The sequence below is a fragment of the Bombyx mori genome, chromosome 3 (genome assembly GCF_030269925.1).
Source record: "Bombyx mori chromosome 3, ASM3026992v2".
Classification (NCBI taxonomy): domain Eukaryota; kingdom Metazoa; phylum Arthropoda; class Insecta; order Lepidoptera; family Bombycidae; genus Bombyx; species Bombyx mori.
Window position 1 is genome coordinate 3,300,656 of NC_085109.1, and position 23,089 is coordinate 3,323,744.

Sequence of the window (23,089 nt, forward strand, 5' to 3'; positions counted from 1 at the left end):
AGTTTTTTTTTTAAATTACTTTTATGAAATTCATTTTATGGCCAATTTCCGAGTATCCTGGGCGTTCTCGAGCATAACCGTTGGATGTCGCCAACGGTTACGCTCGTGACATTTACAAAACCATCAAAATGCTGTCTAACTTTATGCAAATTGCTCCTAATGGGACAATTTTCAAAATGGACCTGCAATTGTGGATTGATTAGTCGAACTGAGTGCAGTTACGAGGTCAGTTAATGTTGAAAACGACATGACAAAGCCTATTTTAGCTAAAAAAAAATTATTTTTATTGCTTAGATGGGTGGACGAGCCCACAGCCCATCTGGTGTTAAGTGGTTCCTGGAGCCCATAGACATCTACAACGTAAATGCGCCACCCACCTTGAGATATAAGTTCTAAGGTCTCAAGTATAGTTACAACGGCTGCCCCAACCTTCAAACCGAAACGCATTACTGCTTCACGGCAGAAATAGGCAGGGTGGTGGTACCTATCCGCGCGGACTCACAAGAGGTCGTACCATCAGTTGGAAATCATCAGTCTTCACGTTACCTTGGACCCTAATATGTTCAGGAACCTCGAGTAGATTTATTAAGGGTCCATATGCACTCCAATAGCAATTCGGAATCTGTTTCATAAGCTTTAGCGATGAGACATACTTGCAAAATTGAATACCAGGGCTTCTAAGTACGTGAACGGAAAAATACCAGGGTGAAAAACCAAGTTTAAAAAATACTTGAAAGTATTTGTTAGTATCAAAGATTATAAAAGTCATCATCATTCTCCTGTCCTTCCCTAAGTCACCTGGGCTCGGCGCAACATATTTTGTCCTTCTATACTCCTCTGGTATATGATACCATTTCTTCGCTCACTCCCCTCTTACCCATATCGTCTTTCACGCAATCCATCCATTTCTTCTTAAGTACCTCTTCCTCTACCAGTAATGCTACCGATCCGAATGTCCATGACCTCGGAAGCCATAATATAGGTTACACATGCTACACACAAACATATTATAATTAATATAAAAATTTTACAGTACGGGCATGTTCCAAACTTTGAGCCTCATATACCGTGAGAACGGTGTGGTGAAAGGCTTGTATAGAGGCATGAGCATCAACTATATACGAGCGATACCGATGGTCGCGACCTCCTTCTCCACCTATGAGCTGATGAAGCAACTCCTACAGCTCGACACTGGTATGAAAGTTTCATAACTAAAAATAAAAAAATATTATGTTTTTAGTTTTCAATTCTAAGACGCTTTTTCTTTGTAAGACAAAAAAAATAAAACTCCTTTTTGTTTTTTTTTTCTATTTTTTTTGAAGAATTAAATGACAAAATTTAATATCGATGTTTTTAAATTATTCAATGTTTGTTACTATATATATTGGTATCATACATACAAAATTTGACTGTCATATTAAAAAAACCCATGGTTTAGGGATTATGAAGGGTACACTTTAGTATTTTTTATTGTATGTTTCTTTCAATAATTTGGTTTATTAATTTAGACATACTCAGGCAAATGTATCAATATTAAAAGTAAATATTAAATTAAACTTTAAAAGGTCAGTGATTCTTTGTATTAGATTATTTATAACGGGTATTGTGTTTACTTTGATACTTGATAATATTTTAATTATTGATTAAGTTTAATGTGAAAGAGTGAAATATGAGGTGAGATTGTTAAAATAAAAATAAAATTTGCATTAGAGTACTGATGTATCTGCAAATTTTGCATTGTATGTATAGTGTTTTAATTCAAATAAATAACACAAAAACGAATTTAACAAATATATATTTCTACAAATGACTAATGGTACTTACTAACGTTTAATATATGTCATAAATATATTATGTCTTGATGCTATAAGTAATGTTTCGGTTGTGGTTTGGTGTATTAAAAATGTACCAAAAATGGTTTTATTCTGTGTTAAGTATATACTCAGAGTATTTTCCAATTGTTAGTTGTGTATGGAGTTACAAAGATTTGTCATTTTGTGGGTTGCTCGTTAGACCGAGAGTCCTCATGTTATTGTTTGTATAAATGCAAGATTTTCCTTGAACACACCATTTAAATTTGTTTTGGATTTGTTCTAATCAGTGATATATACAGGCAGGCTACACTAGTCATTATTTCTTGCTATATTTGTGTTGCTATATATAAAAAAAAGCGTTGAGAGGCAAATGAAACTGAAATAAGTTGTGATCCACAAATAAAAAATCGAAAAGTTTTACCAATTTCTTTTAAGTAACACTAGGCCTGTTTGTGATTTGATGCTTCAAGTTTATAATCTTAAAAATAGATGATGAGAAACACTTGTTGAAATATAATAATACATTTTGGAAATAATATTCTAAAAAGTTGTCACTGGAAATTTTTAGGCATTCTAATAGAAAATAGTATAATAGTGAGTTATTTGTTATCAATAAACAAACAACTATTCAATGAACAAACTTAATAACAGTGTATACCCAGGGTAAATATCCTATATAGGATCCAGTGAATTAAGAAATGTGAGGGCAATTATTTTTAACAATTGATATCATTAACAATTAATCAATTAACAATTGATATCATTTCTCCAAAAAAAAAGCATTCCTACAAACAAACTATAGGAGTAGTTTAATACAGACCATATCGTGGCCTTTTCAAAGTTGAATTTGTTATTATAATTTTTGTACTTAAACAACCAGTATTTTCTAAATACTCTTACGCCTTCTAGCCAATATCTAGTTGTAAGAAAATTTAATAGTCGTAGATAATTAAAGGTTTTTGTTAGACAAATATTTTTTTACTGTTAGTTTTTGGTATTAAAATAAACGAAAGGCTATAAAAACGCTTCATTCCAGTACCACTTCGCTGTCGCATTTTTTTTTTCAATTTCAAATGTATTTTTTTATATATTTTTTGCAATGTTTATATTATTTGGAAATAATTATATGTTTTGTGTTGCTTAAAGAAAACGTATACTTTGATAAACTTACGTCACGTTTATAAGTTATTATTATTAATTTCGTATTGATAAAAATTTCAATTTTATTCAGTCCTTTCGCCCATTATTGCGTGATCAAGTAACAAAGATCAAACATACAAATTTTCACATTTATAATATTAATAAACATAGATTGGTGTATGATTTTTAGGCAAAGTTAATATTAGGATAATTATGATCATATAATCCTTTTATTTACATATAAAATGGTTCATTCCGCTTTCGAAAATGGTGCAGAATAAGAATGAACAGAGAAAGTGAGGCAGATCATAATTTGAGTATTAGATTATTACATATATTGTATATTTTTTATATAGAATAAATGTTATAAATTGATATATATATAAATGAATAGTAACGGTTCGTTGTATTGTATCCACCAAAGATACAAAAACGTGGTTTTGTTTTTATATTACACGCATGTACATAAATAAATGTGTATTTGTATATTAACTGTGTTTCATTGAAAAATGAAAAATTCTTCATTGAAAATTGAAAAATGTTTCATTGAAAATCAAAACTGGGTTTAACAAAAAAGTAAATAAAATTTTTTTTGGTGTCGTGCTACAATAAAAGACTCAATTTAAAATTCCTAAGCTGAATCAACCATGTGTTCGTCGCACTAAGGCAATGTTGCGCAAATACTTCAATTCTCTCCATAATCTGCAAGCGAAGTGTGTCCCTTCTGTAACAAGTTGTCACTACAAAACTTGCATACGTTCCGTCATGACCTATGCAAGTGTAGTGTTCACTCACGCGGTCCGCATGCACACGAACTCTCCCCAGGTCATCCAATCTCGTGCTGCAAGATAGCCGTCGGAGCACCATGGTAAGTGAGGAATATCGATTTTCACGACGACCTAAATTTAGAACCGACACGTATGTTAAGTTAGCGTCTGAATGCTACTTCGGCGGGACGCGATAACTCACTTATCGGGGTTGCCTCTCGTAACATGTTGGATCCCGCGGATCTACTCTCAGTGCTTTTAGGCCCTTCAAGCACCGGTCAACGTCCTCGTCGAAATCGTGAAGAATTCAATGAGCAAACTAACCCATAGATAGAGCCCACTGAGTTGTCATCCTCTCAGTGGGTCGTGATTTCGATCTGGTGGTAGATTCTGCGAAGCACTGCCTTCGCTGTGGCCAGTGTTAACAACACATTCTATCAGGTCAAGCACATGAGCTAATCTATCCGTCCGCGCATAGCTAGAACTTCACAATTGTCGTGGTAACAAGCGAGTCGTGGTAGCGCTGCTAAAAGACAAGAACTTGCCCATAAGTGTGTTTTTCGATTTTTATTTTATTGCTTTGATGGGTGGTCGAGCCCACAGCCCACCTGGTTGTTAAATGGTTACTGGAGCCCATAGACATCTACAGCGTAAATGTGCCACCCACCTTGAGATAAAAGTTCTAAGGTCTAGTATAGTTACAACGGCGGCCCCACCCATCAAACCGGAACGCATTACTGCTTCACTTAGTGGTACCTACCCGTGCGGACTCACAAGAGGTCCTACCACCAGTAACCACCACTCGCTCTATTAAATGCGGTCGACGGCAACTGGGCACGGGTAGTCGCGGCCGAGTTATCCCAGACCTGAGATAAATTATGCACACACAAAGAAAATCTCTTGTAAATTGCTACTCTCACATTTGTTAAGTTAAAATTGGAATAATCGTTTAGAATACAGGTTACCCCCGACACCAGCTTGTCATATGACCATTGGCCAATATCTGTTTTTAAAATTTGGTTAACAAATCTCATTTTCATTTCATGTACCATTGCTTCTGACACGTTCGATCTGTTGTTTTTCTGTTTGTCTAATCTTCTACAGACGGTCTTAGGTAATAGCTAAATCGTTTTTTTTTTAATTGCTTAGATGGGTGGACGAGCTCACAGCCCACCTGGTGTTAAGTGGTTACTGGAGCCCATAGACATCCACAACGTAAATGCACCACCCACCTTGAGATATAAGTTCTAAGGTTTCAAGTATAGTTACAACGGCTGCCCCACCCTTCAAACCGAAACGCATTACTGCTTCACGGCAGAAATAGGCAGGGTGATGGTACCCACCCGCGCGGACTCACAAGAGGTCCTACCACCAGTAAAAATTTCTTAAGGCTTTTATTTTCTTAAGGCATAAAATAAATAATAATTGTTCAAAGCCGGTTCAAATAGTAAAAAAAATAGAGAAGGAAGCTTTAAACAACCATATAATGTGAAATAGAAACAAATTAATACTGTACCATATTTTTATTTCAGAATTATCACGAAATCTTTTTTTGTTTTTGTATTTTTATATTTATACATACAACTATATAGCTTACTGTTATATTTAACTAAAATACTTAACATCAATGAATCTTACAACTTGAGACGTGACTGGCGGTCATACGACCTCATAAATCTCTATTATCCAATTCAAGCATAAGTCGCCTTAATTAACTTCTATGGCACCGACAAATGTAGGTATTTGTCAATTTCCTTTCACGAGATCGTTTAGACTTTTATCCTAGTCATATAGTGTATACACAAAATTAATTTAAAAAAAGTTTTAAGGATTAACATCACATATTCTTGACTAGATCTTAGAATTAAGGACTTTTTTTAATTACGCATCTTTACTTATTAGCAGTAGGTATGCGTTGAGCCAACAAGAGGTTAACAAATATTAATATGTCATCTCCGGTTCGTGCATGTCTCACTGCATTTCAGTTCACACAAAATAATTGTGCGTAGTTGAATTAAATGTGCGGATCCAAAAAAATAGTACAAATCATTTTTATTGGCCGAATTTAGTAATTACATATATAAATGTAACAATTAATACTTTTTATATCGTTAATATAATCCGCATACCAAACAAAAAAACCGCAAAAATAATCATTATATTTTAAACATCAAGTTCAAAGTTCAAAATTAATTAACAAAGATAATAAAATATTGTTATAAAAGATTATAGTATTATATAAATAATAAAATATTTATATAAATAGTATACAGGGTTTTTAAAACAATTTTCCACTTATACCTATTTCACCCTATTTCACTGAGTTAAATAAATAAATAAAAACAGATTTTGAAACTTTTAACATTTATTTCAATACCTATCTAAATATCCCACGCGCTTCTCTACCTTGGGTTTTTTATCGTTGAAATACATAATTATAGAGTATGGGGCTCCGCCCCTAATTTTATTTATATATTAGGTAATATTCAAACATGCCTACCTTCTAGAAATTCATCTAAACAGTGCTCTTTCTGACGACGTACGCACAGAATACAACGCGCTTAAAAAAAGTTTTAAATACCTATACAGTCACGCACGCCATGTTTTGCCTAGCAAGTTAATGGCGTCATCTTTACAATTTCACTCTTACGGAAATAATTTTAAAGACGAACAATCCAATTGGAACCACACTCAAGGACAGCGGGAGCCATCTCTCCGCCAATAACTTATTTCTAACTTATTCGATTGTGTACAGTGAAGACGCACAGATACCTTTTTACACAATAACAAAAATCTTTCTTATTCCTGTGTGCTTAGTGCGAGTTCTTTAAGGTTCTCGATAGCTTAAAAGTTAACTCAATTTTGTATGCAGTTAAAACAACGCCCCTAGCGGTAAACGTAGGCAAACGATCCCATACCATACAATTATGAGTTAACTTTTACGATATCGAGAACGTTAGAAAATTCGCACTAAGCACACTGAACGTATTTTAAGTCGATCATCAACTAGCTGAACAAGGAATGTTTTGAGTGCACAATTAACAACATTCTTTCATAGGATGAGCGATTGAGGACCAGGGGCACCATTTCATTTGAGCATGTAACTTACACAGATTTAATCATTAAAGGCGACACCGTTTTGATGCCCAATTAAAAAAAAAAACGATTACCTAATTGATAGATACTTAACGAAATTCCACCCATCATTCTCGAGGTGGTATTGTCTGAATAATTATCAAAAATGAAATGAAACAAGTCAGTGATGTGAGATTACTTAAAGGGCATGCCCTCTTCAGTGGGATGAACCAGAGGAAGTACATAGATTGATATATAACAACTACTAACAACAGATTGTATAACAACAGATTGTACGAAACTACTAGGACTTATGAATTGAGCAAAATCAGCAAAATTCAAACGAACGAAGTGATGAATCTATGCTTGACAGACATTTTCTGTCAAATAAAAAATAAACAGGCAGAGGTTGTAGTCGCATACTGCCTTAACATCTCTTTTTGTAGCGAATAGATTAATTGAAAATATAATTCGACGCTTGAAAGGCAAACGTGACTAAGCGACCATAACTGCTTTGCACATAAATGATAGGCAATAACCATATTCGATGGACAAAAAATATATATTTTGTAGGTCTATTAAAATCATTCCAATCCTACACAGCTAGATTCGTTAAAATCGATTTTTTTCAGGTATTTCAACTTTAAATTAGTCTACTGTAAAGCTCACGCATTGTCGCTTAGTCACGTTTGCCTTTCAAGCGTTGAATTATGTATAAAATGATTGAGAAGTTCTAGCAGAGTTACATTGACATGTATTAAATTCCTATTTATTCTCTAAGAATGGAAAACAATTAATTTGTTACTTATTTGGTAAATAGAAGGCTGGACAATGATTATGTTTCTGATGAACCATCGCTATAAATCGATTTCATTACAGTCCTTATTCGCGCTTTCTTCATTCGATTCGTTTTCACTATTCACGGATTAAAAAAATGCTACCCAATTCCTAGATTCGCGGCTAAAGATTTATTTATTCGCGGATTTAATCGATACATACGCCTTGATAAAAAGAATTCCAATGTGTAGTTTTTTTTTTTTATTGCTTAGATGGGTGGACGACCTCACAGCCCACCTGGTGTTAAGTGGTTACTGGAGCCCATGGACATCTACAACGTAAATGCGTCACCCACCTTGAGATATAAGTTCTAAGATCTCAGTATAGTTACAACGGCTGCCCCACCCTTCAAACCGAAACGCATTACTGCTTCACGGCAGAAATAGGCAGGGCGGTGGCACCTACCCGCGCGGACTCACAAGAGGTCCTACCACCAGTATCCAACCTAATATCCTTTGTAAACGCACTTTTCCATATTCACAGTTTCTGCATACGCGACATATTCACGGAATGTATACACCGCGAATAAACAGTTTTTACTTTATTACATTTCCTCATAGTCTTATTGTATTTGTTTTATTAATAAACTGAATCAATTCCGTCTCAAATCTTTCTCTAACCGACTTGCGACTACTGACTACTTAAAACCATAATGTATCAATTTAATAACTAAACAAAACTCAGTCTTCGAGATAACAAAAAATCAACATCAAATCAATACAATAAAAGTATATACATAATCAATAATAATAATAATAATAATAAAATCACAGTGCTTATTGTTTGTCGCTAATTGCGCGTTATAAACAATATGGTACAGAGACAATTACATTACATCCTAATATACATAGTGTAGATAACATAGTGTATATATACATTGTCATATGTCGTAAAATGTCTTACTTTCTTAAATATCATCAGCTGTGTCTTCGAGCCATTCTTGATTGATTGGCCTCGTCGCATTAATTTAGGACCTAACTTAGAAGGAACGCATATGCATGAAGAATAAGAATCCATGCGAGGATTTAGGAAGTGAAGGGAGAAAGAGAGGGAGGGGAGGCTGGGAGGGGGTGGAATTTCACGGTTTTTAAACGAGCCTCTATCGATACGCTAGCTTCGGTTTTTATACAATTGTCTGAGCGTTACTTATTCGGAGGCGATAGGTTTATTATGTGAGAAACGGATAGATCGTTTTCATCCCTACCAGTGTATACATACGATTGATAATTCATTACACGTGCCGGGTGGCGGGGAGCCGGGGCGGCGGCCGACCCGCCTCTCCCCCCGACCACTGCTCCGACACTGGAAACGTTACGTTTATCGTCAGCCGAATTTCAAAACATTTACGAGTTATTCTTAAAAAGCGTCATTTTTTTTCCTGCCTAAGGTTCAGCCTAAGCCTGGTGGAGGACCTCTTGTGAGTCCGCGCGGGTGGGTACCACCGCCCCGCCTATTTCTGCCGTGAAGCAGTAATGCGTTTCGGTTTGAAGGTTGCGGCAGCCGTTGTAACTATACTGAGACCTTAGAACTCATATCTCAAGGTGGGTGGCGGCCTTTACATTGTAGGTGTCTATGGGCTCCAGTAACCACTTCACACTAGGTGGCCTGAGACCTGGTCTAACCATATAAGCAACAAAAAAAAATTTGTAAGGTCCGCGATCGGTTCTATTGCATCATTAAACAAACGTGCAAACTTAAAGCGTAGAGTTCGACTTGCCTGAGTCGCGTTTGACGTCGAGGGGCGCGGGGAGGGGCGGCGGCGGCGGGGGGAGCAGCTGCTGCTCCAGACCGTTGACGCAGTTCAACGCGCTGCCGTAGATGTGGTCGTCGCGGAAGCTGTCCCTGGACACAACCGAGTGGCACGCTCGTGACAAACTACATCTCTCATTGGGGATTAGTTGTAATGATGCAAAAATGACGTCATCGGCTTTCTGTTATCGAATTTCCGTTCGTGCCATTCATACTAACAAAAATGTAATCTATACTATTATATAAATCTACAGTGATTTTTACGGATGTTCCGTTATAACTACTGAACCGTACATCCGATTGACTTGAAACTTGGCATCCATGTAGAAAATACATGTACTTAATGGATAGGCTAATATTTATATGAGCGTTGGACTCCCTACACTAGTTGCGGGGGCGTTAATGATGAGAATCTTTGTGGGGGTGAGAAATAATAATATTAATGTTAAATGCCCAGCAAAGCGGACGGATACAGCTAGTCAGTTATATTAATTAAATTAAAACAGTCATTTAATAATTATTCTTGTGTATTAATAATGTCTTCTTACATTACAAGATGTCAATATTAAAAACCAAATTATTCCAGCACAATTTTTTAAAGCAACCACAGCGCTTGATGTGTAAATTGTTATTTTATTGTTTAATCTAAAAAAATTCGGCGCCCGTTTTGGCCCCAAATGACGTCACACTTTATAAAGTACCGCTCGACCGCGTTTTGTTTGCGCGGAATTTTTGCAAGCGAACAACAGAACGTTCTGTACTAATGTCGTATTTCCGATGTGTGATTTAAATTAACTAATCATTGGATTCGGGACAGAGATGGCAAATGTTTAGTTGTCTCGCTCACCTGCCGTTCGAATTCCGGAACAGCGCTAATATCTCTTCGAAGGTCTTATTTTTCGTCTCGGGAACCTTTTTGTATGTGAATATCCAGAAGATCGCCAGGAAGACACTGAACGGGAGGAACGTGTAGTTGTCCAGCACCGCCTGCGGAACACGTGAGGGGGGTTGGGAGAGGGGGGAAGTTTGTTAGCACACGCTACGAGATGTAATTTAGGGACGAGCTCGCAGTCTGGAAGCCGCCGCACGTGTCGCAGTCAGAAACCTCGACTACGTTCTGTCTACAGCGGCCTCACTCTTCAAAGCTGAATGCTAAGCAGCCACGTGGTAAAAATAAAACAGCAATGGAATATTGTATTGGCGCGTTTACCGTCTAACAATAAACACAATAAAGATGTTCGTAATTTCATTTTATGGCCATTATAGGTCACCGTCGATCATGGGCATCAACTATGACAATCAAAGCCGCTGTCTAAAAATAAGTATGTGATTAAATTAGGCAAAGCAACCAATAGTTTTATAAAGAGACAATGCGATGAATTTTTAGGCAGTGGCTTGGCTCTGCCCCTGGCATTGCTGACGTCCATGAGCGTGACCACTTACCATCAGGTAGGCCGTATGCTCGTCTGCCTACAAAGGCAATAAAAAAAAAACAATTCTTCTGCCTACCTTCATGCTCGGGAAACCGATTCCGACAACGAAATTCGCCATCCAGTTAACTAAGACGGCAATCGCCATGGCGCTCGGCCGCGGACCCTGGGAGAAGAGCTCCGCCGTGATCAGCCAGGGTATGGAGCCGGGGCCCACGGCGAAGAACACCACGAAGCTGAGCGTCGACACCACCGACAGGTAGCTCATCCAGTCGATCATTTCCTGCACATAACCGAAGAACTCCTATCAGAGGATAGAAGTAGTGCCCTTTCCCGTAACCGACCGAATACGGAATCAATCACAAACATAAATGCAAAACACTCACTAGGTTCTGTACGTACGCAGTATTATAACCGCTATTCAAGGCCTAAATATTTATATTAATTCGTTCAAACATTAAGAAAGTCATTTTAAAAAAGTTACATTTTAATAATGCTTTTCACATAGCACGCAATGTACGACAATGTCGAGTCCATTGACGCGCGATATCCGCGGGAGCACAGTGTGCGTCTGATACCTGCCACGCACGTAAAGTCATCGGATGCGGACATCGTGTAGCTGCGTTTTATAAAATCAGTGAAGTGCTATCTGCGTTTGAGCAGCATTTGTGTGAGTAACTTCGTTAAGCTTTACGTGAGTACTTTGTGTGCACGTGAATGGTGTCCTAAGCATTTATATTTGAGAGTTCACAGACTAGTTCGCACGGAGATACCGGTCTCAGTTACAGGAAAGAAATCGTTTAGGGGGAGGGGGGGGGGGGGTGAAGCTACCGACGGCTGTTTACATTTCTGATCATTTCATACTCTAATCAACATAATAAAATATACGAAATATTAATGATAATTAACGTCTTTAATTCCCGAAATTATATTTGGTTCAGAAACCAAACAGCCGCGCCGTTGCGCAAATGAAAAGCCGTGCAGCAGATACAATGCAACGAAATAATATAAATTTGAATAATGAAGACAGTAATCGAGAGTGGAAGAGTGAAGTCAAGAGAAGAAAAAAATATGAAAAAAGGGATACAAGCAAAAAGCGAGCGAAAGCGTCGTTAAAAATATCAATAAATACAGATTAATAATAATAAAATTCTGTTTCAGCAGATAGATAGGTCGTGAGATTTGATGGAAAAGTGAGAGTATTGAAGAAATCATTTTCATAGGACAGAGATATCAAAATTTAAGGATATTGGTGGGAATAGCAAGACGCTTATACCTTTCACACCAAGTGAGTGTTTGGTTTAGAGATTCTGCGGTATTGGTGAGCATTTTTTTCAACATAGTATGTTAAGGTTTTGTGGGACATTAATATGCAATAAGTACAAATCGCAGGAAAATGTAAAGTACAACATTTTATATGTTCACAAAAATCTACACCAACGTTATTAAGCAACATGACATAGCCAATGTGCAAAGATTACAATAAATAGCCAATATATACGAAATTGATAATAGCCATAAATGAAATTTTTATCTTGATGCAGAGGACTTAAGCCTCGTGTGACTTCGACCTTCGGCTCTCACGATAAGAGTTCCAACCACTGCTTAATGTACACACAAGTCTTATAGGTATCCAATGTGAAGACAAACTTACTTTGAGCACAATTAGTCTCACTGTATTGAAGTCGACAAATCTGACGGTTTTACGTCACACAAGACAATTCTCCTTTCAGTCCAGCACGGGATTACTATCAAAATACAATTTTAGAACACACCTTTATTAGGAAGGAGATCGTGATGAAGATGGAGAAGATGAACATTCCTCCGAGACCGTACAGATGAAGGGTGCGTCGTCCAGTTCTGTCCATCAGCGGCAAAGACACCAACGTCATCCCGACCATGATGGCCCCGATGCCCATTGTTGCAAACTTCGCCGACTCCTCCGTCAGGCCCGAAGAAGTGAAGAGAAACGTGGAGTAGTTTATCACCTGAATAAATATACGATAAATACGATATAAATATGGATGAATTAATGGTAAATTATATAATACTAGTGGTCCCGCAGTAGTCAAAATTCGACAATAATTAATTGAAATGTTATGTTTAAAGATTATTTCAGTTCTATTGTCATATTCTTCTTTATTATAATCACAGATTTCGCCAAAACTACACTAAAGATAAATAATCTGAAAAATAAACAATATTGATCTATTCTCCATGACCACAGACAATAACAAAAGTTTGACAATTGACAATAAGCAAATAGTATATTTATATCTATGTGTTGTGTCAAATACATGGCAGTGTGTGTAATGTGTTTTTTTAATTGATTTAATGTATCTTTTATGCATTATTTAAAAAATATATTACTATTGTGCACTTCTTCTCTATATTCTCTATAAGTGTGGAAAATTTCATACTCCTCCGTCCGCGCAATTTTCGTAAAAAGGGATACAAAGTTTTTGCTTTACGTATTAATACTTAATCTGGTCATAAATACTGTTACAATTAAAAATAAATAAAAAATTCTATGGCAAATAACATATTTTATTACTTTTACAGTGTGTTAGTTTAATACACAAATATAAAACAAATTAAAGTATAAAATGCTTATTCGGAGTGGTCTCCATTGGCTGCAATACAGTCCTTTAAACGTTGAGGCCAGTTATCAATAGAAGCACGCACTCTTTCCATGGGAAAAATTTTCACTGCCAATCGTGCGGATTGTTTTAGGGACTCAAAATTATCATGGCGTGTAGAGCAAGCCGTACTCTCTAAAACTGATCATAAATCATAATCCAGCGGATTAAGATCGAGACTAGACGACGGCCAGTCTTCAGCTCTGATGAAGTCCGAAACGTTCGTTTCCAACCAAGACTGTGTAGAGCGAGCTTTATGACCTGGCGCCGAGTCTTGCTGGAAGGACGATTCTTGATTATTGAACATGGTGTTGTTAAGGGGCTTCACTACCTTCACAAGAATGGTATCTTGATACACTTGTGCCGATGTTTTGATACCTTTTTCACAAAAGTATGGCCCAGTCACTCCTTCACAGCTAATATGCCACCAAACCATCGCTGAAGTCGGATAGTGTGCACGTTGCACTCTGTCGACTAATTGGGGAGCTTCCTTGGAGCTTTAAGCATAAATATGGTCATTTTGTTTGTTAAAATGTTGCTCAATTGTAAAAAATTTCTCATCCGTAAACAAAATTTTTCTATGACCTCCCTTTGCGTACCGCTTCAGTAGTTGTTTCGATTTTACCACCCTATTCTCTTTTAAATTATCAGTTAAGAAATAACTAGTACGTCTCTTATAGGCTGTAAGTCCTAAGCCATCTTTTAAAATACGCGACATGGTTCTAAGTGCTATCTTCATCTCCCGAGATAAAATCTTTTGCTTTCGGACAGGATTTCTTCGAATTCTTTCCCTTACTGCTTTGACCACCTTTTTCGTACGAACACTACGTGGACGGCCAGATCTTTTTTTTATTAATAGCCCGGTACACAAACTTTTTACTAATACCAAGCGTATGGAGAGTTTTAAAATTGTATTTGGCTCCATACCTACTTTGTGTAATGCAATCACAGCGATTCGGTTCTCTTTATCACACCACTCCATTTTAATATCGCAAAATATTGTACAATGTATTGGCGCCAAAATAAGAAAACTCAATGAGCAATCATACAAAAATGACAGATTCCAAATTCAAATGTAATATTTTGTTTATTTTTAATTGTAACAGTATTTATGGCCAGACTAATTATATATATTAATAAGTATAGATTATAATATCTTGCACTGTACTAAAATTCGTATGTCAAATAATGACAAAGCATACACGCTCGTTTAACTTATGTTTAACTCTTTGTTACTATGCTTGGCGAATAAATGATTTTTTTTTCTTTCTTTCTTTCTTACAGATGTTAAAGATACATCACATCATATAGTTACCGGGGGTTTTAGAAAAAAATCCGTAATCTACGGTTGTATGAACCCTGTCATTTACTTTGGCAGCAAAAGTATGATACGTCCCGATTCGTAAACCGAGAATGGTCTTAAGATGGATGATCTTTCACTAGGTGTTGTATTGCCTGATTCGCCGGCTTTGGGTTTATATTATTGCTGATTTCAAATAAAACAGTTTTTAATTTCATTATTACTAAAAGAAACTATAATTAATTAGTCCTGGAAGTTTGAAACCTTCATTTAAAGTTGTGTAAGGGTATGTGTAAGTGTTAGTTTAAGTGTAAGTTGTAAGTGTAAGTGTAAGTGTAAGTGCAAGTGTAAGTGTAAGTGCACGTGCAAGTGTAAGTGTTCAATTTACCCGGCCGATGGGTGTTCAGGTCGGATATTAACGGACTCCAAGCGACTCCCAGCTACGCGCTAGTGTTTGAGACCTACCGCATTGATTCCGCTAAGCTGCTGAGAGAGCTGCATCACGACTCCGATGAGGAGCGGCGCCCGCAGCGTCGGCGAGCAGAGCAACTCTCGCATCGAAATAGAAGCCTCCGATTGCTGGGCTCGCTCTTCCGCTCTCATCTCTTCAATATCCTCTTCGACCTATTGGGAAGGTTGACTACGTAATTACATGTCCAAAAGCACAAAGAGAAAATCCCTTCAAATCTATTTCTGATAATAGGGTCTGATCATAGGGTAAGCTTTTAATTTGAAACTTTGAACTTTTACCTAATATGGGATTCCAACCCATGACTCTCAGGCGAGCAGATGGGAGTAAAAACTAGTGCGCTAATGAGTAATCAAAATTGATAATGAATTGTAATGATAATTCTATCAGCACTTACTTGATTACTAGCTCGCAGTCTCCTCAGAGCTCGCCTCGCTTCTTCTTCCCATTGACGAGTGATGAGTAAATATCTAGGAGATTCGGGACAGGCCGGGAGCAGGACCAACTGTAGAACCGCTGGACAGATGGCGAGACCTGAAACCAACCGTCCGAATACAAATGTTTTTGCTTTTTTTCCCTACCTACTGGTAACCTCGAAGGGCTATTCCAGCTTCCCCGGGTGGGGAGGCGAGCTTACCGTTATCTAGCTAGCACTAGCTCTAGCAAGAGTAGTGCTTTACAGACTCTACCACCGGATCGGAAACGGAACCCACTGAGAAGGTCCGGCGAGAAACTCAATGGGTTGTGTCAATTGGTTTATTTGCACGTCGAATTCGACAACTTCAACGAGGACGATGCTTGAAGAGCCTAAACGCATCGAGAGTAGATCGATATACATATATATATATATATATATATATATATATATAGGACATACTTAGGGAAACGGCGGTAGTGCGTTTCTCTATCGCCTAATATATAATTAGAGGTGGCCACAATAAGGTTAGAGTATCACACCGCTTTTTCGAAGATGCTACCTTCGTCCAAGCAGACACTTTTAATTCATATAAACTATAATTGATTCATAATGCAGTTTCACCACTGAAAAATTATCAATCGACAAGAAACAAAGAATTTGTTCTCTTCCGTATAGATGTAAAGACCAAAGATCTGATCAGCAGCGCCACTGTGTGCAACACAATCACATACCAGCTTCATAATGTATTATTTATTTTACCTAACAATATTGGCCATCCTTCGTCCGTTCCAAGAATCTGTTCGATGCCCAGAACCTGGGAGATCAGCAAGCCGACTGTGACGGCAAGCTGGTTGACGGTGCCCAATCCGCCCCTCAGGTTCAGGGGAGCTATCTCCGATATGTACATTGGCACTAAGGACGTGTTCAGACCTAGACGAGAAAGGTAATAATGAAAACTGACATACATAATATAATATAGTATGTTGCCGTAACTGGCTTTGTGCTGTGAACTCTATAAAGTTGATGAACTTTTACCATTAGAAATAAATCTATAATTTGCGTACTGGGAACATATAACGTATGAGGGTAGTTTAAAAACGCAAAAAAAACTATACCCACACCGGACTGAAAATTAAAAATACAATTTTATAAGCTGTCTTCCTTCTCCAAAATTAGACCAAAGTAATATTATTCTTGTATTGACATGGGTCTTTGATACGGGCGCGAATTTTCAAGTTAAACAGACATTTTGAGGTTGATAAAAATTACCTTTAAAATTTCTTTACACAGACAGAGGTCAAGCTAATAACAGCGTGTTAAGGAACATTGAAATTACGTACATACATAATAAAAAACATTTTCTTGCCCTTATATCCTTACTATATGAGGTCGGCGCAACGTGTCATTTCCCCATTCGCACTTATCACACGTCATCTCCATTTCCCTAAGTCCATCCAAGTCTTTTTAAGGCTCTACTTATATTACACAATAAAGAAACATCATGCTGTATAATATCAAGTACATACCGCAGTTGACGCCTATAATAAATCTGCCAAAGATGAGGAATTCGTAGCAATGCGAGATCCTGGTAAAGCCCATGAGGCTCGCGCCGCCGATGCCGAGTACGTTGTTGAGCAATAACCCTCCTTTCCTATAATAACACTAGCATCAGTCCATAACCACTTTCTGTAATTATTCCCATAGACACAGTCCACAGAGTTTCTCGCTGAATCTTCTCAGTGGATCGCGATTCCGATCCGATAGTAGATTCAGCGAAGCTCTGATCTAGCTAGGGCTAATGTTGGCTATTTTTTCAGATTCAGTCTCATGAACTCGCCTACCAAGCAAAGCCGAAATAGCCCCTCGTGGCTATCAGCAATTAGGTAGGGCAAAAAATGGCAATTATGTTAAAAGGGCAAGAGGATATCACAAAGTTACAATCTGTCTGACTTTTCAGATGACCACGCGACCCTAGATTCCTCTCTTTACCATCTCCTTTTCCATTCTTTGTTCTACGTAATACTTTCTAGTCTGAATCATAAAGCCGTTGTGTGGTATCACCGCCCTTCCTATTTCTGCAGAGTCAATCGTTCCATCCCAAATTAAAATCCGATAGCCGCTGTGTTTTTCTACTGCTTAGACAGGTGAATGAGTCCACAGTCCATTCGGTGTTAAGTGGTTACCAGAGGACAATACAACGTGAATGCCATCACCTTACTTTAGACATGAGGCCTAAGTTTCGATTGAATAGTATAATGGCAGCTCTACCCTTCAAACCTGCGCGGACTAACAAAACGTCCTAATACAAATTATCACGCAATTTATATATCTTGTCAGTTTTTTTTATAATACTATGTTAATCCCTCACTTCGGAATTTATTCAAGAAGATGAGTTAAGTAAGTATTTCATTACAAAAACAGGCACCTATTTACGAGATTTGCCCACTGACCACAACACTGAACACAACAACAACACCGGGCGTCTTATCTTTTAGACCACAGCGAGTTAAAATGATTAATGTTCTCAAGGTGGGCGGCGACACTGTTATGACGGTTATGAAAAAAATCATATGCCCTCCCGTGACCTACGCTAACAGCAGTAATTAAGAACCGCAATTTGAAATAATTGCAAACGAATTCGTTACTTTAGTGAAATTATAGTGAAAATGAAAACACAACCTGTGCCAAGACTATTCAAGCTTAAAACATTTAATCGTAAAAAAAAAACTAATTAAATTAATAATTTAAAAATACTCATAAAATACTTAATACATAAGTAATTGTATTTAAAAATTGTTGCTTAAATCTATCGGGGCTTTAAAAATCACTTGCCTTCCGAACCGGTTGGCAATCATTCCGCCCGAGAAGCCCCCCACCATGCCCCCGATGGCGAAGATGCTGACCGCTACTGAGTACAGCCTGTTGACCGTGTCATCGTGCAGATCCATCCCGTATCGACTCTTATATACATCCTTTATGAAGTTTGCGATGTTCTACACAAAACATTGATAAGTCAGTTTCAGTTGTTCTAATTACAGCGATTCTCAACCAGTAGGGCGCTCACCCCCAGAGATTGGCGGGGTTTGATTGAGGTTACATAAAAATAATATTGGTAATAGCGGAAATACGAAAACGGTTAATTTATACAAAACTTTATTATTTTTTTCTACCTATGCTCATAGCTTTGAGAGGCTATTTCAGCTTTTCCTTGCGGCTTAAACCGGAATATTGCTAACACTGGCCCGGGCAAGGGCAGTGCTTCGCAGAATCTACCACCGGATCGGAAAAGCGGTACACTGAGAAGATCCGGCGAGAAACTCGGTGGACTGTGTCTATGGGTTAATTTACTTATCGAGCCCTTCGTCGCAAGTGACGGGTTCGGCAAGGGCGGTGACCGGAATTAGCTAGAGTGTTATGTCTACAATGTATAATTTAAAATGAACACTATAACTCACTAAGTTACTAGACTATGAGCGGTGAGTTGGTAAACTGCAGTACATTCTTTTTTATACTGTCTATGTTCGTGTATGTTACAAGACACGACCCGCAATTTTGAGAGTAGGAAGTTATCAGGGGAGAGGTGATCATAAATGAAAAGTTTTATTAAAGAATACAGGTCCGAAAAAAAGGTTGAGAAGCACTGTTCTAGTCATCAGTTTTTACTGTCTTAGTTTCTAGTTCTTACTTTCCCAGGAGCATTGATGACTCCGGTGTTGTATCCGAATTGTAACATTCCCAACACCGCCGTAAAAATAGCGTACGACAGGAAGAATGTGAGGCCCTGTGAGTATGAGCATAATGTCATAATCAAACTGTTCAATTTCAACCTAACATATGATAGAGGAGGAATTTTTTTCATAAGCATAATAAAGCTCTCCAAATAAAGTCTTCCTTAAGATTTAAAACTCTTTGCTTATAAGTCTTGGATATATTTTACGGTAAGTCGAGATATATTTGAAAATGCCTAATAATCTCTGAGTCTGACTCTGATGTGCCAAGTAATTATTGAGGCAATGAAAAATCCGTCACAGGTTTAATAAGGAGTTAATATATTGTATATTTTTGACAGATTTGTTAATGTTACCTTTCATATGGTGACTATGTACTCAAGCGAATTATGTAACTCTTTGGGTTGTGACCTTGTCAACTATTTAGCCATCGAGATAAAATTTAAAATAATAAAATGATTTTTAATACATTATTTGCTTAGTAAAATTTATAAAAATTATAGTACATAGAATTTTCTTTCATATTTTTCATGATGTTATCTTATGACTTGTAACTGGAATTTTCTAAAGATGTAATTTGAAAATTATGAACGAATTTGAATCTCACTTGTTCGAGCAGCCTGAGTTTCCTCTGTTGGGTGTGTTCCTCGAGCCTATCAACATATTCGCGGAGTTCTTCTATTTCTTCCTTCACCAGTTGTACAGTCTCCAGTTCTTGCTTGATGGCTACCATATCCCGTTTTACCTGAACCAGTACAATTTGTTCTCAAATTGATTTTTATGTTTCACAAAATCCATTGTAAAAGTTTTCCACTAGGTTTTATTATCCAGAAAACCAGTTATATGCTTCAAATTCATGAAAATATATTAAACTTTGATGACTTTATTAGACCTGTCTGAGCTTTGTTGATTCTATGCAATTTAATAATTAGCAATAATGGTTTATGGTGCCCAATTTACTATTTAATAAATTAAATATTCTTGAAATTATTCACTCTGTTAAAGGTTGCACTAAAACAGTAACCTTTCATTGGTTAATAAACTGTTCATCCGTTTAATTTAGTTAAAACTTACTATTGAACTGCTTTTAGGAATTAATTATTAAACAGACGTTTAGTTAGTGACAGTCTTACAATTACATGACTACTGTTATTCTCATTTATAAATTGCAAGATTAAACATGTGTTTTGTTTGATGTTATAACAGTACTGAGGTACAGTCAACAAATTTGCATCCCGAGGATTAAATTAAATTAAATTCTTGTAGATTGTTTTTCTCAAAATGTAACTGTACATAGTTTACTTCTAAAAATATGACAATTTGTAGAAACCTATTAATTCACAAATATAATTTTGGCTTTTTTGTATATTTGCTGTAGTAGTAAATTCATCAATGATGACAATGTGAAATATATAGTAGATTTATGGAAATAGCAGAAGCATGATCATAGTTAGACTATTTGGTGGAATTAAATTCTGCTGCACTTCCCAAAATAATAAAATGAGGAACAATAATATGAATATTATAAAGTTTGAAACAGCAATTTCAACAAACGTGAGAAAAATAATTGGAATTTGATAAATAAATTGCTTTATAATACTTTTAGTTTCGTTAAGGCGTATCTATTTATAAATCTAAAATCAATTTCGCGGATTGCTAAGCTGAATTAAAATTTTTGTGAATAAATTGTAGTGTTTACCTCTGAAACTTCACTCTGGCATGACTCCACGCTCTTGGTAAACTCTTGCAGCTGCGTTCTGATCTCGCAGAGTGCGGCCGTAGTTTCCAGCTGTCGGTCGCCTCCCTGGAGCTCCTCAAGTTTGGCCGACAGATTCATGCTCATCACGCTCACCTGTTTTCAGGCATTCGCCTGTGCAGCTCATATTCACTGTTCGTACTTCTCCCGCATCTCGAACCAGCGAGAAGTTGAGCAAGGTAGTTTTTTTTTGTTTCCTCGAAACCTACCTATAATAAATGATAGACTCATATTTAACCGAAAATACTAAAACTTTAAGAATTGTACTAGACCCTAGATTCAATAACAAATATACCGCAATACATGACACTACAATACAATATTTTTAGAAATTATTTGGACTGTTTGTTTACTTACCTACCTACCTACTTTTCGTCTTCTGGTTTTAGTTTTGACACTTTTTTGTTTGATAGTTTGACAGCCATACCTTTTTAATTTGCAAACGGCCTGTACAACTCGTATTTTCAACCATCTTCACTGTTTTTTTTTAATCTTCACTTAATACCTTTCAGTATAGTGATTGACTTCTTACGATGTCATGATCACCAACCTTGCAATTATTGTATATTTCTACGAACTGTTCACTTTCTCAAAAGTTGAAAATCTAAAATGTAATTTTCATCATTTTTACCAAATCTGTTCAATTGAAGTATATATTATTATATAGTATATTATTATATAGATAGTCTCACTAAAACTCGAGAACGGCTGGACGGATTTGGCTCATTTTGGTCTTGAATTATTTGTGAAATTCCAGAGAAAGTTTAAAAGGTAGATAAATATGAAAATGCTCGGAATTAAATAAATATAACAATTTGGTTTTTACTTTGATGTGTCCCCCGCCCGTCGGACGGATTCCTTTTGTTTGTTTTAAGTTTATTTTATACAAAAGCTTAGGTCTTTTATTTATCGATTGAGGCACTACGAAGTCTGCCAGGTCAGCTAGTACTTAATAGAGAGATTGTTGGTATCTGTCAATTATAAAGTAAATTGTAACTCCAGGCCACGGAAGTCGGAATCCGCTTAGGAGTGTGCAACGAGTCACATAGAGAAACAGCATGTCCTGAAAATGAATGGTGCTGAATCGTTTTGGCTTTAAACTACTGTTACCGGCATGAATAATTAAGAAAAGAACAGAACAGTACTCTTCTCAATAATGAAACTTTTCTTGCGTACCTTAACTTTGAGTAGTAGTACATATTGTAAGTTCAACCTATATATGGTAATTACAATGTCGTACCCATTTTTGCCGTGATGCTGTCATAAATTGATATTTAAACATTTCGCTTCTTATGCAATTACCTATACTTCGACCTCAAGTCACAAGGTGGATGGCAGTATTCGTGGTGTGAAGTTTCTGTCCTAAGATAAACTTATAAAAAAACACAAAACGAGCTGCTCATTATTCAAATTCAGATGCACAAAATACCGGCTACCAGTTTCAATTGGAGTATAGTTCCGGTACGACACAAATATTCATACTTATCCAATACGAAAAATGTCCTACCGCAGTACTTCTAATTGGTAGCAGGATCTCTTTACTGGATAGGACCTCTTGGGAGTCCGCACGGGTAGGTATTACCCCGGCTATTTCTGACGTGAAGCAGTTATGCGTTTCGATTTGAAGAGTGAGGCAGCAATTGTAACTATACGGAGACCTTAGAACTCATATCTAAGGGCCTGGCCACAGCTACTGGCGGTGCGTTGCGAGGCGCGGCGGGCGGCGCGATTTGCGGTGGTATGCCACAGCTAGACTAGTTGCGACCGCCGCGGCGTCAGAGATGCGCGTATTTAGAGAGTCCTATCAAAGGTCCCTATCAACAGTGGCATGATATTACCTTGAAATAAGTGCGTTCTTAGCTGAAGATATTATTCAATCAAGAATAGGAGCGCACCCAGTTAGAAAAGGAGAGAACTTCACGAATTTCACACTATTTATTAGGAATATAAGAACTATCCCGATAAAT

At 37.0% G+C, this 23,089-nt stretch overlaps 2 protein-coding genes across 6 annotated transcripts in view; one reads left to right on the top strand and one right to left on the bottom strand.

The window, feature by feature from the left end:
• The window catches only part of LOC101741572 (solute carrier family 25 member 16), a 33,742-nt gene extending 30,300 nt beyond the window's left edge, over positions 1-3,442 (top strand). For 3 of the 4 annotated variants that reach the window (XM_062675252.1, XM_004926268.5, XM_062675255.1), the window contains exon 6: positions 1,034-3,442. In XM_062675252.1, coding sequence (XP_062531236.1) covers positions 1,034-1,211 — 178 coding nt within the window. In that variant the 3' untranslated portion in view covers positions 1,212-3,442. Of the gene's footprint in view, positions 1-1,031 lie in introns of all 4 variants that reach the window. The other variant, XM_062675251.1, reaches the window with a different exon arrangement.
• A 1,787-nt stretch (positions 3,443-5,229) lies between these two features.
• Positions 5,230-21,580, bottom strand: LOC101741718 (glucose transporter type 1). 2 transcript variants are annotated; one of them, XM_062675138.1, is made up of 14 exons: positions 21,480-21,580; positions 21,066-21,331; positions 19,974-20,111; positions 19,324-19,419; positions 18,471-18,631; positions 17,165-17,289; positions 16,398-16,568; positions 15,618-15,754; positions 15,217-15,375; positions 12,588-12,800; positions 10,892-11,095; positions 10,230-10,369; positions 9,351-9,475; positions 5,230-8,935 (listed from the first exon to the last, which is right to left on the bottom strand). In XM_062675138.1, exons 2-14 carry the CDS (start codon positions 21,207-21,209, stop codon positions 8,865-8,867), a joined length of 1,884 nt encoding a protein of 627 aa, XP_062531122.1. In that variant the 5' UTR covers positions 21,210-21,331; positions 21,480-21,580; the 3' UTR covers positions 5,230-8,864. The 2 variants fall into 2 exon arrangements, with proteins under 2 accessions (XP_062531122.1, XP_012545932.1); XM_012690478.4 differs by having other exon boundaries at positions 10,892-11,116.
• Positions 21,581-23,089: the final 1,509 nt, after the last annotated feature.

What these genes read in the sequence shown, in the direction of transcription:
- LOC101741718 (XM_012690478.4), bottom strand. Translation starts at nt 21,209, where the DNA reads ATGAGCATGAATCTGTCGGCCAAACTTGAGGAGCTCCAGGGAGGCGAC. An exon ending in AACTCAGGCTGCTCGAACAA is followed by an intron (nt 19,420 to 19,973) that starts GTGAGATTCAAA and finishes TCATACTCACAG; the next exon opens with GGCCTCACATTCTTCCTGTC. An exon ending in AGCTTAGCGGAATCAATGCG is followed by an intron (nt 12,801 to 15,216) that starts GTAGGTCTCAAA and finishes ATATTTATTCAG; the next exon opens with GTGATAAACTACTCCACGTT.